The following is a 20287-nucleotide window of genomic DNA, read 5'->3' on the forward strand; positions in this document are numbered from 1 at the left end:
CCTGCATGGCCATACCTAAAACGATTTCTCTGCCCCATCAGTTTTCTGAAAGCTTTGATTACTACTTATTTACAATGACGCTCGAATGGAATGTGATGACATTATGTTTCTTTTCTACACAAACCCGGACTCTTAAGTCAACAAATCAAGTCTCATCAATAAATGATAACGGTAACCACGTGATGAAATGATAAACTTGTTTTTGTGCTTCCTGTTTACTGTACAATTTGTGTAACAACTGAACATAGATAAAAATATGGCAAATTTAATTGTAAAACATACTGAAAAACATTTAAACTTTAAGTGTGCTTTGGTTGCATTAAGTGTGACAGGACAAGCACTGGAAAATGTAACAGAAACCAAACTTCAAGCAGTTCATGATACAATGAAGAGGAAATATGGCGCCCTGAAACCTTGCAGTCAGCAGTGCAGTAAAACGCAAAGGAATATTAACAAGTAAGATCGTCTTAAAGTAGCTCATTCTAATACTATTAGAAAATAGTCGATGTCATTATAAAATGCTGCATTTAAGGTAGTTCTGCACGTTCGGATTGAAATTTTTTCTACAATGTAGAATTTGGTTAAACTCTGATTTTTCAAAACTTCAGAATATACTTAGAAAATTCAGCAATTAAAAAAAGATAAGGTCGTGTGCTTGATTTTTTGCTAGACTGATTTGAAAAATTTGGGCCTCACGCATTCTTTCATAATGGGAGTCTATGGGAAAATCATAACCTTCATAACATTTTTGCGAATAGAAATTGTTCTACAATGTAAATTTTAATGAAACTTCTCACAGTTGTAAATAAACATATGGCCTATTATTTGGTGAATAAAATGTATAGGTCCGATTGCTAATTTTTGAGATATTTGACCATGATTAAAGTGATCCGCACATTTCACGCTAATTTTGAGACATAATTTTGAATTGTTTAACGTGTCAGATATTTTAATGTCATATATTAACTTTGGAAAGATAGTAACAGTGCCGTTGTAATAAATTAACTCATAGGTTGCCATTAATTCATAAAATGATTTTCATTTCCGTACGCCGAAACCAGGCTTTATTCTACGTTTTCCGGATAAATGATGTAACGCCATCACTTCCGGTTTATCAAACGTGTAGAACTACCTTATCTTCTATGTTAATGTAACAACTGTATATAATGTGTATACTGGCCTCATATTTCATTATGTGATAATAGTTGACTCAACGATATTAACCTGCGTTGGGATAAAACCGTCAGCTTCGGTAACATAGAACTGTTGGTGTGTTTTGGTTGTATCATTATATTTATTATTTAACTGTCTATATGATGACGTCTTTTTGTCGATCGTCTACATTTCAATTACTACAAGTTAATCGAAAAATGACACGATAGAATCGGGTACCCGTTGTGGAAAATATACACTACATAATTTGCATGAGAAAAGTGAAACACAATGTTTCATGTTTGAAAGTGGCCTTTCTCTTTCACAGAGACGTGTTTGGTCGTGCGTGTGAAGTATGTTTAAACATAGCCACGAAGAGAACAACAGAAACGAGGAATTAATACGGTCAAGAAAATTATTAAATTTTCTCTCTGAGTATTTTTTTCTGTTCTCTTATAAATCAAATGCATTGCTATTACAGGTTACATAAAACAAAAACAAAAACTCAACTGAGATAACCTAGTTTCTAGCGCTTATCAATTCATACGGCCAAACATGCTGACACAATCAATGCATATGTTTTGTATGAACACTTTAAGCAAAGCAAATTTATGTTCAAACTATTCGATACTTATACTAACTGTATAAGTATTGTTTTAGCACCTCAGATAGCATAAGCAACTTCTTGATTTTAATATCGATATGTCACAAATTAGCTTTCAATTGTCAATGACTAGTATTTAAACAATGGTAAGAACAATACGAACTAATAGTCAGTGGCAAGATCGATGATTGAGATCCAGAGCTAGTTTAATGGCAAGTACTTAATCAGCAGTAAAGTTATTCCTTGGGACCCGGAGCTAGGTCAATGTCCAGTTCTTAATCAATAGCTAGAACATTCATTGAGACCCAGAGCTAGGTCGATGACAAGTACTTATTCAATGGTAAGATCAATTCTTAAGGCCCAGAGCTAGGTCAATGACCGGTACTTAATCATTGGTAAGATCAATCTTTGGGACACAGCGCGAGATCAAAAACCAGTGCTTTATCAATGACAAGATCAATCATTGGAACCCGAACCAGGTCAATGACCTGTGTTTACTCAATGGCAAGATCAATCTTTGGGACCCAGAGCTTGGTCCAGTACTTAATCAATGGTTACACCAATGTTAGGTCAATATCCAGTGATTAATCAATAATAAGATCAATCTTTGGGACTCAGAGCTAGGTCAATGTTCAGTGCTTAATCAATGGTTAGATCAATTATTTGGACCCAGAGCTAGATCAATGACCAGTCCTTTAACAATGGTGAGATCAATCTTGGGACCCAGAGCTAGGTCAAAGACCAGTACTTAATCAATCCTTGGGACCCAGAACTAGGCAAATGACCAGTACTTAATCAATGGAAAGATCAATCTGTGGGACCCAGAGCTAGGTAAATGTCCATTACTTAATCAATGGTAGGATCGATCCTTGCGACCCATAGCTAGGTCAATTACCAGTGCTTAATCAATGTCAGATCAATCGTTGGAACCCAGAGCTAGATCAAAGACCAGTACTTAAGCAATAGTAAGATCAATCCTTTGGACCCAGAGCTAGGTAAATGTCCATTACTTAATCAATGGTAAGATCGATCCTTGAGACTAAGAGCTAGGCCAATGACCAGTGCTTAATCAGTGCTAAAATTATCTATGGGACCCAGAGTTAGGTCAATAACCAGTTATTAATCAATTGTAAGAACTTTTCTTGGGAGCCAGAGCTAGGTCAATGGCCAGCCTTAATCAATGGTAAGATCAATCCTTGGGAGCAAGAGCTAGGTCAATGACCAGTGCTTAATCAAAGGTCAGATCAATACTCGAGCCCCAGAGCTAGGTCAGTGTCCAGTGCTTAAACAACAGTAATATCAATTCAATTATTGGGATCCAGAGCTAGGTCAATGACCAGTGCTTAATCAATTGTAAGATCAATCCTTGGGACCCAGAGCTAGGTAAATGTCCAGTGCTTAATAAATCATTGGGACGCAGAGCTAGCTCAATGTTCGGTGCTTAATCAATGGTAAGATCAATCCTTGTGACCAAGAGCTAGGTCAATGTCCAGTGTTTAATCAATGGTTACATTAATGCTTGGGACACAGAGGTAGGTCAATGACCAGAGCTTAATCAAGGGTAAGATCAATGATTGGAACCTAGAGCTAGGTCAATGCCCAGTACTTAATCAATGGTCAAATCAATCCTTTGGACCCAGAGCTTAGTTTGACGGGTAACAAATGCTCACACAAAGATGAGACAAAAGTTAAAGCATATTATCATGTAGGCACAAGTCCAGGCAGAACGTTAATGCAGTTTTTAAGAATATCAGACTGCTTCTACCTCCCTACATATATTAATCGAAACGCCCCTTTCATACTTTTAGCAATATATTTTAAAAGTATAACAGTAAATATATGAAATGTCTTACAAATTTACAAAATATGTTGTTAATAACATATTAAAATTGCAACAAAATCAAAAATTGCAAAGATATCAATTTCCTTCATTCTAAAAAGTAAAAAACAAATACAGACAAATCTTATTCTTATCCAATGAGAAAAATCATTCGTTTCACTGATATAATTTCAAAAATCAAATTAAATTTAAGATTGTTTCCTTATGACAGGGTGAAGAATCTGTTTTGTTTTGTCATGATTTTCCTGCCTTGTAACGAAATTAGCTCGCTTGTAAATTTTAGATAGTTCTGTGTATTTTTGTTTTTGATAATGATATAATTCAAATTTCTTTAAATTTTAGTATGTTATTCAAAACATTTTCCTCTAAATATATAAGAAATTTGGAAAATTTCGCATTAATTATATGACATTTATTGGATCGTTATAAGTACAGTTTAATAATTATATTTTATTGCACTTTGGAATACTCATATTGCAGTAACATATATCTTCAAAGAATATCAAAAGACAAAAAGCTTTACAACATTTAAAACTGTCTTTCATTTTAGATATATTGTATTATTGTGTAACACTTATACTTATTGATACCATCGCCTCGGTAGCCTAGTGGTAGAGCGTCCGCTTCGAGAGCGGGAGGTCGTGGATTCGATCCCTGGCCGCGTCAAATGGTACAGGAAGCTTCCTCGCTTGGCACTCAGCATTAAGAGGATAGTGCTAGGACTTTTGAGCCCGTTCTCAGTATAACGTGACACATGTCTACGGCGTGATATTCCAGTGGGCAGCACTATAAAGTTGGGCATAGTGCTCACTGCTACAAGTAGACACTCGTTTATATGACTGAAAAATTGTTGAAAAAGACGTTAAACCCGAATACACACACACTATACTTATTGATAAGTAAAATATGGATGAAATTTTGAGCAAATGGTGCAAGAACAACGAACAAAGATAATGTAAATTACTATTATTATATGTAAAATGCTTCATTTCAGATGGTGTTCGACATGCGAGTTATGGCGTATTGAATTGCAATCGTACATTACAGGACAAGGTACTAGTACTAGAACTGACTGGGACAAAATGAAATCTTGGGAATGGCCACAACATCACAGAAATATCGCCGAGGTGTTTACTGCCACTGGCTGGAATACTTCGAATCTGAATTTAAAAGATGTTTCAACAAGCCTCAGCTTATGGCAACGATGTAAAGAGTTTCCAAGACACTTTGTTCAGTACTCAAAATCGCTACAAAAGGCGAGGAACAATTTGTTCCATGTACATGCCTCCAGTCTTTGTCTGACTTCTGACGAGATGAAGTCAATATTTCGAGCAATTTACAAAGTACTGAATCATGGGGATGTCATTCCGCTAATACAAAATCACAATGAAGTTGCCAGCGCTATCAAAGACCTTGAGCAAGGTAATTTGCATGGTCATGAAGAAGAAGCTTCAAAAGCATTGAAGGAAATTGCAGGAACAAATAAGGAAATACTGGCAAAGATAGATAAATTAGAGAAGAAGACAAATATGAATTATTCAATTCTAGTCTTCGCTATAATATCTGTATTCCTTTCATTCATTTATACCTTAAATGTAAGGAATGCGGATGATGATGAAAAGCGCTTGGTCGACTTAACGAATAGATCAAACCGTAAGTGGTTAGTTCTTATAACTGGAATATAAAAATCTTAACGGTCTATCAATACTTTAGTTATCAATCCGATAAAGTACAATTTTTAACAAAACTTCTTTAAAACTTTGACTCATAGTACGAAAAATTAATCAATAGTTCTTCGTTTGTTTATATACCACATGTACCTCACGAATAGCTTTCTATGGTCACATGGGGGTGATCCATACAACATGATCATGTTTCATGTCTGATGTCATTGAGGGACTAAGTAGTTGAAGTTCCTTTTCTTTTCAGAATGTCTACCTGAGAAGTCGCACCGATTATTCAAATCTGGTATAAATATGGAGGGATATCTTGTTCGTGACAATCAGTTTGTAGGAAGAGACTGGTTATTTGATGCTCTTGCGGAGAAAATCGTCAATGCTTCCAAGGGAAGAGGAGTTGTTATGGTTGCAGATATGGGATATGGAAAGTCTGCGGTTGTTGCTCATATGGTATGCTCAAAAGAATCGGATGTTAGTTTTAAGTTGCGAAAGAGACTTGTTGCGTACCATATCTGTAAATTTGATGTACAATTATCAAAAAGAAGTAATACATTTATCAAACGGATAGCATCTATGATAGCGCAAAGATTTGCACAGTTTGCAAAGTTGTTGGAAAGAGAGAGAGCTTGTCTGGAGAACTATGACAGTGATACCTGTGAGCAAGATCCATTCGGATGTATGGATCAGTGTTTAATAGATCCACTTCAAAAGGCTCAGATAAATCAAAATGAGATATACATAATCGCTATTGATGCGCTTGACGAATGCGAAAACAACGACGGTGATAATGTAATATTTGATTTGTTAAATTCGGACAGGATGAAACAAATTCCGTATATTTTCAAATTCATAATAACTTCCAGAAACATCACTGAATACAACGCTTTAGACACGGATTTTTCATTTATGATGTTAAGGGACAACGATGACTTAAATCTTAAGGACATACATTCTTTCATATATGCTTCAAATCACACAAAAGTAATAAAAAACCAGGTGTCTTCGATACATAATATATCAAACTTTCTGTTGGCATCCAACATTATGAATACTCCTTCGAGCTTTGAAGAAGGAAATCAGATACCTAAATCAATCTATAGATTTTACGGACAACTCTTCCAAAGACTTTTCGGAAAGCAGTATGATCAGCCTAAATCTATTCTTGAAGTTGTATGTGCATCGCTTATTCCACCGACTGAAAACTACGTAAGGCAAATAACGCAAAGTTCGACAAATATTACAAAGGAACAATTTTCAGCTGTCATGGGGAAATTCCAACATATTTTACCATTTAGTGGGGCGGAGCTTCATTTTACCCATATGTCATTAAAAAATTGGCTAATAAGTAAATCAAGTGGCAAGTATGAACTTGATATTAAGCGCGGCCACATGAGGCACGCCCTTTTCCAATTTGATGATTTGAACCGTGATATACCAGTTGACTTAGTGGATATATCAATACATATATCGTATGCTTCCTCAAGAGGGAAACTTATGGAAATGTTTCATAGAATTAATCAGAGCAAATTGAATGAATATAAAACATGGTCAAACGAATTACCACTTCATCGTTTAGTGAAACAGTGCGACTGTGTTGAAGCAATACAGTTGCTCCATTATCACTTTCGTGATGTCAACGAGCTGAATCAGGCCGGAATGTCGCCGTTATATTTAGCGGCGTCATTAGGTCGCACAAAGATATTTCAATATCTTTCGATGCATAATGCTGATATCCACTTTAGATTGAGATCTTATTCTGATGTTATCCATCTTAGATTAGCGGCTGAAATCGCGTTTAAAGATCGCCATTGGGGATACGGAGTAATGGATATAGCAGCCCAAAATAACCATATAGACATAATAAGAGATATTCTTGTAAAAGATGTAACCGCAAGTAGATATCACTTCTTCAAAATGAATGGATTGAATCTTTTGCCTATCCATCTAGCATGCAAAGTTGGCCATATAAATATTGTACAGTTGATTGTTGAACACAGGTCAGACATGTTAGATAATTTTTGTCTTTACTTTGCATCTGAGACTGGTAATATTGATGTAGTGGAATTCGCACTAAGCCAAGGTATTAAAGACACGTGTCGAACATGCACAGAACATTTTTACTGGGTGCCAAAAAATAAGAGAAGAATTCAAGGCAATGATTTATTATCTGATGAAGGTTACAGTGTAAAAGACTACGTTTTATTTGATGATAGCCATTTGATCAGTTGTGAAACGGCTTTGCATGCGGCAGTCAGGGAAAATAGAACGTCAATTGTTAAGGTACTGATATTACAGCCGTCAAACGCTTTAAGTTGTACTGATAGATCTGGTAGAACTCCGCTGATTTCTGCAATTGTGTATAATCGTCGGGAAATATTTCATCAAATTATTCACAGATTGCGATTTGATGTACACCATAAGTGCCAACAACCAAAATACATCGCTGACATTTCTCAATTAAGTGAAATTGAACAGAGCAATTTGCAATCATCCATGTGTGATTCAGAATCATCCGTTCTTCATATTGCAGCCAAATACGACAGACTTTGGGTGTTCCAAGAGATTAAACAAATGGGTGTTCACTGGGCTGAAATACCAAGGGACGGTGAAGGATGTCATACTGTTCATAAAGCAGCATGTCATGGCAGCCTTAGAGTTTTAGATTATATAATGTCTGTTGAAGTAAATATTTTACACTTACATTGTGCAAATGGCTCAGATCCGCTTCATTTAGCATTAGCGTGTGGATCGTTTGAAGCTGTCAATTTCATCATAGAGAAAGAGAAACGTAATCTAATCTATCACAGGTCAAACGCAAGCGGGTATATGTTTTCAGCCGTTAAAGTAAACGTTTCTACGGAAACAGCCAATGATGCCGAAGACATTGTTGATAAAAGCTTAGCAGTTGTAACCAAATTTGTCACTAATGGATTTCTTTTAAATGTGACAGATCAGTATGAAAGAAATATTTTTCATTATGCAATTTCAAATGGGCATTACAAAGTGATATCGGAGCTAATGCATATTACAAATGAGAATGACAGATTTTTTAATGCAAGGGACATATACGGCAAAATTCCCGCGATTTATGGACTCGAGAACCTCCCGGTGACAAATACTGTAAAACTTTTCATACCTGCAAACTATACACAACTATTTCATCAGTTGTCTTCTATCCTGTCGCCACAGGAATATTCATGTTTCATTACACTGCTTCATATGAAAAATAAAATGCTTCTGAAAGAAGGTTTACTAAAGAAAATAATGAAGTTAATCGTTCGAAAACGCCGCCTTATCCTTTTCACCGCTGTATCAATGTATATAGAAAAGAACAGTGAATTTGACGCTGCTCTTATAGGATGCATGTCTGTGCACGATGACAGTAACATTTTCCTATCGAATTATATATGGACTTGCAGTTTAAAGGCAGCTGCACATTCCTCATTTGACGTTAGAGTCTATGTAGAACTTTTGAAATTTGCGATTTGTAAGCCCTTAAAATTACCTTGCATCTTACATGAAATTGCGAGATTTGCAAAGTTCAGAATTATCATGCTTACTGGCATTTCTGCGAATCTGAATCAGGGCATAGCAAACTTTGTATTCTTTAAAGAAGTGTCGTACATTTTGAGAGAAAGTTTAGATTTCGATGGTTACAATGTATTAGAGAGAGCAGTACAGGGAAGAAATGTCATTCTAGTAAAACATTTTATTGAAATGAAAATTAAAATAAACAAGAAAGCAGAAGATTTCTTTTTATGGGCTCTTTTTGATAATAGTTCTCATTCCAGTGTAACTGTGTTGAAAGGCATTAAAGATAATTTAATTACCGCAGAAATACAGAATAATGGTATGATATATGCAAAGTTATTAACTTACAATAGCACAAGTCGAGCACAAAAGGCGAAACATTTGGAAGATGTTTTGACGAGTGATTTTGATATTTTGAAAGGATATTATCGGGAAATGCACAATCAGATGGATGAAATATTGACTATATTACTTACTGAAAACAGGAAAAACGTTTCAAAGGAGTTTATTTGCTCTGAGAATAGCAGAAACTTCTCGTTTGTGCACTTAGTTGCTATGCAAGGATACACTGACACTTTTAAGGTTATCAGGAAATACTGGGGCTCAAATATGATACAATGCACAAATGCTGATAAATTTACGCCATTATATCTGGCTAAAGTATTTGATAATAAAGCGATAATAACGTATTTAGAAAACCATCAAATACGGGCTCGTTTACCAGAACGCAATGCAGAAATACACTTCATTTTTAAAATATGGTCAAGATTTCTACTGAATAGAAAGCATAAAAAGAAACTTTATTGCTTATATCAACTCAAAAGAAAAACTTTTACTAATATTCACGCAGGATTTAAAGCATTTCGCTGCATTAAACGGAGTGCACAGGCCCTTGGTATATCTGATAAAATGGAAGACGGCTTAGCTGAATTGAAATCCATGTTAAAGTATGTTTCCAACGTAAACGTTTTCAAGCATCATTATAAAATTATAAGCCTCGGGATGCGCTATTTGAGCGAGGGTGACTACCGGTTATATATGAACAGTTTTGACAGAGCAATTAAAAGTTGCCGAATTGCTAGCAAGGCTCTCCTCGAAACTATTTACCTTTGGAAAAAAAAGGACATCAAATTGCAGTTATAACGTAAGATCCATTGGTTACCAGAATAAACAGAATTTGTCCAAACTTTTGAATTATGCTGGTAAATATTTTACTTTTGAGGAATGTGTACAACTATTTTCTAAATCCAGGGAATCGGCTTGCCCGAGCTTTAGACATTACAATATGATAAAACGGTCGGTTTCATCACCCAAGAGTAGACTAAAACAAGTTATTAGAAATCTTTTAAAGAACATTGTGTTGCACACAGTAAACTTTTATTTTAAATCAGGATACTTTGCTTCCAGAGTAATGCCAGATGATATGTTTGTTTCTGGAGTTTGGTTATGGGATCATCATTTATATGCTTATATGGATGTCATACAAAGCATGAAGTTCTATCAAGATACTTTTATGGTGAATGAAGGTCTTTTGTCAGAATATCTAAAGCTGTCAGCAGAAATTCGGAAGTCTATTAACTATTCAAAATGGAGCAAAAATGCTAGGGAACTAGTTAATGAATTTACTAATAAATTAAAGCATGGGTAAATAATGGCGATTTTCAGAATCGAATCTTTGTCGTTTGTATATACTCATTATATTCATTGTACTATATACAGTTTATGCCACTAAGATTTAATTTGTTCATAATTTTGATACACGTCTTCACTTCACTGTCTATGTTACGTACTATGTTACGTACTTAGGATGAATTTTTACATTATTTATGTTAGCGGACCATGTGTTAGACCGTATGTTAGACTGGCTATGGCCAATTACGCTATCCTCTTTAAATAAAGTTATTATTATTATTATTATTATTATTATTATTATTATGTATGTATGTATATGTTACATGTGAAATATAAACAAGTTGACTGTACCTGTTGAATATTTTGGCAGAAAATTGCTTTAGTTTGCCAGTAAGAGTAAGAAAGTTATTATAACTATGATAGGTATTTAGAACTTTTTACTGCATTTCGTAGTGTCTGAATATTCTTAATAGAAAATATGGGTGTTATCAAGCGAGTGACGTTACATAAAGGATTTTTTTTTTGGCTGAACAGCTATTTTGATTGGTAAGGAATTGTGTTGAAAAATATTTCGACATGACGAACAGTCGCATTCAATCAGATGTATTCCTCGATTAATTACGGTATTGGACGGTGTGCCGAATAATCATTTGGTACAACCACGTTCAGAAACATATTGTGGTGCATTCTATGCTGAATCATAATATGGTTACATATTATCAAATGTTGTTAGAAATAACTTTGGTATTAAAAAAGGAATTATGTGTCACTTGTTTGTCGTAATACGATGTAACACTTAAAATGTTAAACGAGAATAAATATGATTAGAAAAGATACTATAAATAGGCCCCCAGTTTCGGATGGTTTTAAGCACCTTTTAAAGATCTGATGCGAGAGGTATAAAATGGAACTAATTCCAAAACGATTTGTCTGTTACCATAGAAATCCGAGTGAAATATTTTTTTCTATGACATTTGTCTTCTTTTCTACCCATAGAATCAAAATGATATAACAGAATGTTGCCACACTTTATTGGCACTCTGAATTGATTATTAGGGTGCAAAATAATTTATTAGAAGTCTACACACTCCTTGCCACATTTAAATATTATTTAAGAAATAATATATTAGCAGAACCAAGTTTTAACATATCGAAATAGTAAGAGGTTATACGCCTCCAGAGTGAATTATACACGCGACGTAACCGATTCGTATTGTTGAGATACGTTACAACAGGGTTCTGCTAAAAATTATTTCGATTCTGATATGTCTTCAATGTAAGCAAGTTGATGAAATTGGAAAGTACTATTTCATGGTGCGTGTATGGTGCAAAATATAGTAAGTCAAAGTGATGTCAACACTTAATGTTATAAGGAGAGTAACACATCCCGTGGAATAACTTAGAAGTGAGTAGACGTCTAGTGTATTATTCTATGCCACTAATAATAAACAGTTTGTGTATATAATATGTTTTAAGATCTCTTTTGTCAATAATATTCTCATGTTTATCTAAGGTACAGTCAAGCCATTGTGACCTGAACTTGGCTATTTGACCTTAAATATTTGTAAGACACACTGAATCATGATTTGTTTATTTTTGTTCAGTTTAACAACATTTCAACACATGTACGGTAATAAGGCAACTTTTACAGCTTCAATGTTCCTTATGCCAGATGGATGGTTCTTCTCATGAAAAATTCTACGAGCTTTGCCAGTAAAAGGGGCATAACTCTGCCAAAATTCTAATCAGAGTTATAGGGACTGTTTCTTATGGTGTAGCCTTTGATAGTAAATAACTATTTTAAGTTTCAAATGAATAGCTTTGATAGTAACAGAGATATTGGACGTTATATAAAACATTAACCAAAAAATTCTAAGTTAAAAAGGGGCATCAATCTGTCAAAATTCAAATCAGAGTTATGGGGATTGTTTCTCCTGGTGTAGACTGTGATAGTAAAAAATTATTTCAAGTTTCAAGTCAAAAGCTTTGATAGTAACAGAGACATTTGACTTTATCATTACTTTAACCAAAAAATTCTATGTTAAAAAGGGGCATAAATCTGCCAAAAATCAAACAGTGTTATGGGGATTGTTGCTCCTGGTGTAGACTGTGATAGTAAATAACTATTTTAAGTTTCAAGTCAATAGCTCTGATAGTAACAGAGATATTGGACGTTATATAAAACATTAACCAAAAAATTCTAAGTTAAAAAGGGGCATCAATCTGTCAAAATTCAAATCAGAGTTATGGGGATTGTTTCTCCTGGTGTAGACTGTGATAGTAAAAAAATATTTCAAGTTTCAAGTCAAAAGCTTTGATAGTAACAGAGACATTTGACTTTATCAAAAACTTTAATCAAAAAATTCTATGCTATAAAGGGGCATAAATCTGTCAAAATTCAAACAGAGTTATGGGGATTGTTGCTCCTGGTGTAGACTGTGATAGTAAATAACAATAGCTCTGATAGAAACAGAGATATTTGACTTTATCAAAAACTTTAACCAACACCGACACTGATGCCGTCGCCGACGCTGGGGCGAGTGCAATAGCTCTACATTTTCTTTGAAAAGTCGAGCTAAAAAAGGACACTAAAGAGGTAAAGTAATCCCCATTTGAACAAATTTGAGAGAGGACCTTACAAGGAGCTATGAATCAAGTTGAATGAAGATCCACCAAGCAGTTCAAGCCAAAAGGTAATTAGATATTTCTGTTTTTTGCTCTAATGGCCCATTAAAGCCGCCAAATAGCCCCATTTGAAAAATAAATTTAACCAAGGACTTTATAAGAATGCCACAGACCAAGGTTGATGAAGATCCATCATGCAGTTCAAGTGAAACAGTTGTTTAATGGTATTTCTATTTCTAGCTCTAGCGATCCCTTAAAGTGATCAAGTGCTCCTCTATGGACAAATTTGGGAGATGACCTTGTAATCATGCTACTGACGAGAGTTTGTTGAAGGTCCATCAAGTCGTTCATGAGAAGTTGTTTAAAGGTATTTCTATTTTTAGCTGTAGCTGCCCTTAAAATGTGCAAACTAACTTGGGAGAGGACCTTACAATGATGCTATAGAACAAGCCTATGAAGATCTGACAAGCTGTTCATGAGAAAAAGTCAGTTAAAGCTATTTCCAATTTGGCTCTAAAGGCCCCAAGAGTGCCCACATTTCAACATACTTGGGACAGGACCTTATGGTGACAATACAAAGTTTGATGGAGATCCATCAAGCAGTTAATGAGAAGAAAATTTAAAATGTTTCTCTATTTTTATATGTCTGCTCCTAAGAGGGGCTAAGTGGAACCATTTAAACTAACTTAAGACAGGACCTTACCAGGATGCTACAGACCAACTTTGATGTATTTCTGACAAGATGATGATAGGCACAGAACTATCCACCTATACTATTAGCCCACCCTGAACATTGTTAAAATTTTAAGACAGTTATTAACAACCTCATTTCCCTTACCAGTATGAATGTTGTATAATGTGTGACAAGGGAGACAATAACTAAAATATGGGAATGAGTGTGTGCATAAGATGTGCTTATACTGCCTTTATAAATTGTCTCTAGTTTCAAATTTTTTAAATCATTTTTTAAAAACAAATATTTTCCTAACAAGGGCTTTTAACAAAGACATACTTTTACATCAGATTTATTTCATAAAAATATGACATTTGCATGAACAGTTTCAATAATAAGAGGTGAATTAATGACTGATGGTCCACATAAATGGTACAGAGTGAACAATGCACATGATGCGCGTAAAATAGTCAATGATCATGAAATTTTCTCCACTTCCCCATTCTTTGTATCTGGTTTTCACTCCATCAGGAAAATTCAGATCATATGGCAACTAAGCAGCAGAGGAAGATCTTAGCATTTTAGCACAGTGAATCACTTGCTGCAAAATTATTTTATGAAACTGCACTGTAAAGTACTGAGCAGAGAAGCAATTCATAAAGACATAAATATGGACAGACATATTGCACAAAATTTATTATGAAATCATCAATATTTTTGTGGGAGCAATTTTCAAAAATTACATGGTTTTGTCAATCCACAAAATTAAATCCCAACGAACAATTAAAATAACAGTTAATTTTATCTTCAGAAACTGAAATCCATGAATTTGTATCCCCTATGAAATAGCAATATTTGCCAAAACCACTAAATTTCGTGCCTATGAAATTAAATGACTTCACAGTAGGTTAGGTTTTATTTGATCTGAAATTCAAACCCATTTTTCACATAACCTTTCAAATTGTGTATTACTTGTTTATAATCTGACAATCTTCTTTCAAAAATCTTTTTCAAGTACTCACTTGAGTAACAAATAAAGTCTCCACATCAAACAAAGGGGCTGACAAATTTTTCAAGGCTGACAAACTATTCAAACATAAACATCAATATTTATGATTATGTTTCTTTATATATAGTCTATGTTGCTTCATGGACCTGCATATGGCAATTTTGTTATGTTTCAAAACAACACCAAATAATTTCATTCATAAAGTAACACAAATTCTCACATATGCTTAAACTGCAGGAGCTCTCCGGCAGGTTAATCCAACAATATTGATTCTGGTGACATGACAGGAAAGAATCAGGTAGTCGTTCTTCCTTGTTAACAGTCTATGTCAACGCTACTCAAATACTACTGTATTTCATATTGTCTCAACTCCCTCTATACTTTTCATTATTCAAATAGACCGAGACAAGCACTTCTTTCCACATAAATAACACATTCTAACATTTCATTCTGAGTCACTCCCTCCCCCTCCACTAGCATCACCCCCAGTGTCCATGGTTTCTCCCTCCCCAACCCCACTTCCCTCTCCACCCTCCCCCTCCTCCTCATCACTCTCAACAACTCTAGCTTTCTTCTTCTTTGGTGCTGCTTCAGTTTCTGAATCCTGAAATTAGAATAAGAAAATGTTAGCTGTTTTGTTAACTCTTCTGAGCTTAAGTGCTAAAGGTGAGTTATTAGGATATACCTGTGTCTGTCATAGTCTGTCATTAATTTTTCTGTTAACACTCCTGAGATCACAATTTTTGCCAAATATCAATGAAGCTTAGTCGGAATGTCTTCCTAAGTAAAATCTCAGATGCGCTTGAAATTTAGTCACCTTGGATCAAAACATAGGTCATTAGGTCAAATTATAGAAATATTTTGTTTACACAATATAAGCCACAACTTTATATTAAATCTTCATAAAACTTTGTCAAAATATTTGTCTCTATGAATTCTAAGTAAATTTCAAAACTGGGAAACCTGAGGTCAACCTAAGTCACTCTGTCAAATCATAGTAAACCCTTTTTAACACTTTAGACTTTAATACTATTTGATCATCATAAAATTTTGCATGTTTGTCCTTACAAAATATGGATCAAATTCTGTACTGGGTTACCCAAGGTCAAAAACAAGGTCACTAAGTCAAACAGAAGTGAGAAACATGTTAAAATTTCATAGGCCATATTTTCTACTTGGTTACCTATTTTTTGTCACATTGTTTATTTCTCAAGTCTGAAACTGGATTATGTAAGGTTAGAAACTAGGTCACTTGGTCAAAGCATATGAAAACCTTGTTAACAATCAAAAGTATCCCATTTTCTAACTGATGTTCATAAGACTGTGTCAGAATGTTTCTCTCTTTAAAATCTAGGAAAAAATTGTTACAAGTTCACTCAGGTAAAAAGCTATGTCACTAGGTCGGCATTGAAAAACTTGGTTAATGATCTACCTGACATACATGTACATTAAACATGGTAAGAATGTTTGTTTTATAAAAATCTAGGCCAAATTAGATACTATATTCATCTGGGGTAAAAACCTAATGTGTTTATATACTGATAAACTGAAATTACTGTCACATTTCATATTCTAAAGGAGTATCAAAGAAGCCTACGAGGACATTGCAAAAAAGTGTAACTAGACCATATGAGCCGCGCCATGAGAAAACCAACATAGTGCATTTGTGACCAGCATGGATCCAGACCAGTCTGCGAATCCGCAGTCTGGTCAGAATCCATGCTGTTCGCTAACGGTTTCATTAATTCCAATGGGCTTTGAAAGCAAACAGCATGGATTCTGACCATGCTGGTCGCAAATACACTATGTTGGTTTTCTCATGGTGCTGCTCATATTTGTTTCTATGATGGGATTTAACCAGTCAATTATCCTAATCAGTGTTCTTGATTTATGTACCAGTACTGATTTGTTTTTCAAGTAAATGACAAGGTGCCAACATGAATCAGAAGTGAAAGATAAATGTCTTCAGGCATATTGTCCTCCGGAAAAAATACAAGTCTCAACCCTACTGACACCTTGCAGTCAACTGTCACAAAAGTAACACTAACGTTGTGCCATAAGTTTTAGCAAATGGCCTGGAACTATTCCCAGGTTTTTGCATCAACTATTAAAGACATCAAACTATCAGTGACTGATACTGAATTGAAGCTAAAACGATCAAATGCAAATATAATATTCAGATATTTACAATCTGAAACCTGTAAAATCAGGGGAACTAACCTCATCATCACTAATGACTTTCTTGGCTTTCATCAATCGTTTAGCACCAGTATCTTCCTGCTCCGAATCATACCCTCCCTCCTCACTGTCTGATGAATATATATGCTGACGATCTGGGAAAAAAGAGTACAGTATGGTTTGATGTTTTAAGTCAAGACAAATTTTTAGGTCATACAGCAAACTTACTGCTTTAACGGTGGAGGACATTGTTTCTGGTATTAGTGTGGACGAAAGTCTTCACATGAAAACATTCTACATCCCAGACTGTGTTTCAAACTTGCAGCCAGTCAGCAGCATTAACCCTTTGGTCTCTGACTCTAAAGAGGCCCTAGCATAACACAGAAACTTGTCTCAAATCTGTGAGTCTATCCAAAAACTATTCCATACAAAAAGATGCTTGATTTTTTTCAACACAAAACAGAACATGAGAAACTAGAAAATGCTTTTGTAAAAAAGCGCATGTCTCCCCCAATGCAAAGTCCTATAGGCATGAAGTCAAAAGGGGTCAGGAGCAAAAGTCAAAGAGACACTGATGGTTGGCTGCAATAGGGATTATCTACTTGGCATGTCCAGTCATCCCGCTAAATTTCAACACTCTTGGCCTAGTGGTTCTCAAGTCACTGTTCAGGCTTCTGTGACCTTGACCTTTGATCAAGTGACCTCAAAATAAATAGGGGTCATCTACTCTGCATGTCCAATCATCCTATTGAGTTTCAACATTGTAGGTCAAGTGGTTCTCAAGTTATTTCCAAAAAATGATTTTACATGAACAGGCCACTGTGACCTTGATCTTTAATAGACTGACCCCAAAATCAACAGGGGTCATCTACTCTGCATGTTCAATCATCCTATGTAGTTTCAACATTCTGGGTCAAGTGGTTCTCAAGTTATTGATCGGAACTGGTTATCAATGTTCAGGCCCCTGTGACCTTGACCTTTAATGGAGTGACCCCAAAAACAACAGGGGTCATCTACTCTGCATGACCAATCATCCTATGAAGTTTCATCATTCTGGGTCAAGTGGTTCTCAAGTTACTGACCAGAAATGGTTTTCAATGTTCAGGCCCCTGTGACCTTGACCTTTCACAGAGTGACCCCAAAATTGTTAGGGGTCATCTACTCTGCATGACCAATCATCCTATTAAGTTTCAACATTCTGGGTCAAGTGGTTCTCAAGTTACTGACCGGAAACGGTTTTCAATGGTCAGGCCCCTGTGACCTTGACCTTTAATGGACTGACCCCTATCTAATTGGGGTCATCTACTTTGCAAGTACAATTATCCTATGAAGTTTCAACATTCTGGGTCAAGTGGTTCTCTAGTTATTGATCGGAAATGGTTTTACATGTTCAGGCCCCTGTGACCTTGACCTTTGATGGAGTGACCCCAAAATCAATAGGGGTCATCTACTCTTTATGACCAATCATCCTATGAAGTTTCAACATTCTGGGTCAAGTGGTTCTCTAGCTATTGATTGGAAATGGTTTTCCATGTTCAGGCCCCTGTGACCTTGACCTTTGATGGAGTGACCCCAAAATCAATAGGGGTCATCTACTCTTTATGACCAATCATCCTGTGAAGTTTCAACATTCTGGGTCAAGTGGTTCTCTAGTTATTGATCGGAAATGGTTTTCAATGTTCAGGCCCCTGTGACCTTGACCTTTGATGGAGTGACCCCAAAAACAATAGGGGTCATCTACTCCAGCAGCCCTACAATCCTATGAAGTTTGAAGGTTCTAGGTCAAATGGTTCTCCAGTTATTGCTCGGAAATGAAGTGTGACGTACGTACGGACGGACGGACGGACCGAAGGACGGACGGACGGACAGGGCAAAAACAATATGTCTCCTGGGGGAGACATAATGAAATATTCAATGCCTGTGATTATGATTAAATGCAAAATTTTAGAAAATTTCACTATAAATTTGCGCAATATAAAAGAGGAATAACATAAATTTAGTTTACTGAGTGCCACGATTACAGGTAAATGTGTGGAAAACTTTAAAAGAATCACACAAATAAAAGACTGAGATACCAGTACCAGTAGTTCTTTTCATCCATCACTGGATTACTGGTTTTACAAAACAATAGTTTCACAGTCAAGCTAAAAATAATAGTTCCAAATGAATATAGGAAAAGTATTATTTTTACCTCTTTTGTCACCACGTTTATATTTATTTTTAATTGCCGATAATGAAATTCCCCCTTCCTCTTCTTCATCCTCGTAACCTTCAAGATAACTGTGACTGAGGCCTTTAGCGTGTGACCGTTCTCGTACACGACGCTTCTGACTCTCCAATCTCATTGATGCTCGCAATCTTTCCTCTTCTTTCTGCAATATCACATATATTGGTTAGCCATTAGCCTGCTGGCTGTGAGAAATTTTGCCTTGGCAACCAGTGCAGACCAAGGTGAGCCAGTACATCTGTGCAGTCTCATTTTGGTCTGCACTGTTCGCTATCCAGTCAGTAAATTTCAGTGTACACCACTTCAAATAATAAAATGGTACTGTCCAAACTAAATGATATAGAGCAGTCCACTTTAGAAATTTAGCAGGGTTAAGGTTAATAAATGGGCTCTGTCTGTTACACTATGACATAATGATTTTTTCAAACTTTTCATGTTTGTACAAAGTACTTAAAAAAGTACATGTATTACTAAATGTAAACATGTAACACCTAAAATGTGTGAAAAGCTGTATTACAGACAAATATTTTTAGGACAGGACTGCTTTTTATAACAAAGGTATGTTATATAAGCAACAATACACTGGCATTTGAACATTTTGGCCAAAACAGTTCCTAGCTTAAAAACACATGTGCATCAAAAAAATAAGATATTCGTGAATATACACAGAAGAACTCCCACATTAAGAACTTACCATATTTTAGCAATGCTACAATAAAAACTGTAAAATCACTTAAATTTGTTGGCACAAGATTTCATGGGTTTTGTCAAAACAGATATTTCATGTGGATATGAATTTGTGGATTTCAGCTTTGGATAAAATGGAGTTTTGCTTGTTTGTTGGTATTTTATTTGTTGGAAGGATGTTGTTGGTTTGTTTGACTTTAAGTTGCATAAACACAATGTAAGTACTTTATGACGACTCCCTGTTATAATGGTATGGAAAGATCCCAAATTCCCCTCCAGACATCATTTCTGGCATGGGCAGGCATATAGGGTAGAAAAACTGACATTCTGCAAGTCAGCTCAATGTCTTCTTCACAATACAAACCAATCAGGACTTGAACCCACGGAAGTGAGGGGTAAGTGATTCAAAGTCAGTAACATTTACCACTCAGCAAAGAAGATCCTACAATA

General features: G+C 35.4%; 2 protein-coding genes across 2 annotated transcripts in view; one reads left to right on the plus strand and one right to left on the minus strand.

Moving 5' to 3' along the window:
• Positions 1-12: 12 nt before the first annotated feature.
• On the plus strand, positions 13-10717 carry LOC123534734 (uncharacterized). The gene is made up of 3 exons (XM_045317124.2): positions 13-456; positions 4591-5249; positions 5526-10717. Exons 1-3 carry the CDS (start codon positions 257-259, stop codon positions 9947-9949), a joined length of 5283 nt encoding a protein of 1760 aa, XP_045173059.2. The 5' UTR covers positions 13-256; the 3' UTR covers positions 9950-10717.
• Positions 10718-14072: 3355 nt separating this feature from the next.
• LOC123533780 (RNA polymerase-associated protein LEO1-like) overlaps positions 14073-20287 on the minus strand; it is a 32225-nt gene continuing 26010 nt past the window's right edge. Inside the window, exons 9-11 of the mRNA XM_053520599.1 lie at positions 19115-19295; positions 16966-17078; positions 14073-15349 (exon numbers count right to left, since the gene is read on the minus strand). Coding sequence (XP_053376574.1) covers positions 15191-15349; positions 16966-17078; positions 19115-19295 — 453 coding nt within the window. The 3' untranslated portion in view covers positions 14073-15190. The remainder of the gene's footprint in view (positions 15350-16965; positions 17079-19114; positions 19296-20287) is intronic.

The sequence above is a fragment of the Mercenaria mercenaria genome, chromosome 12, assembly GCF_021730395.1.
Source record: "Mercenaria mercenaria strain notata chromosome 12, MADL_Memer_1, whole genome shotgun sequence".
Classification (NCBI taxonomy): Eukaryota; Metazoa; Mollusca; class Bivalvia; order Venerida; family Veneridae; genus Mercenaria; species Mercenaria mercenaria.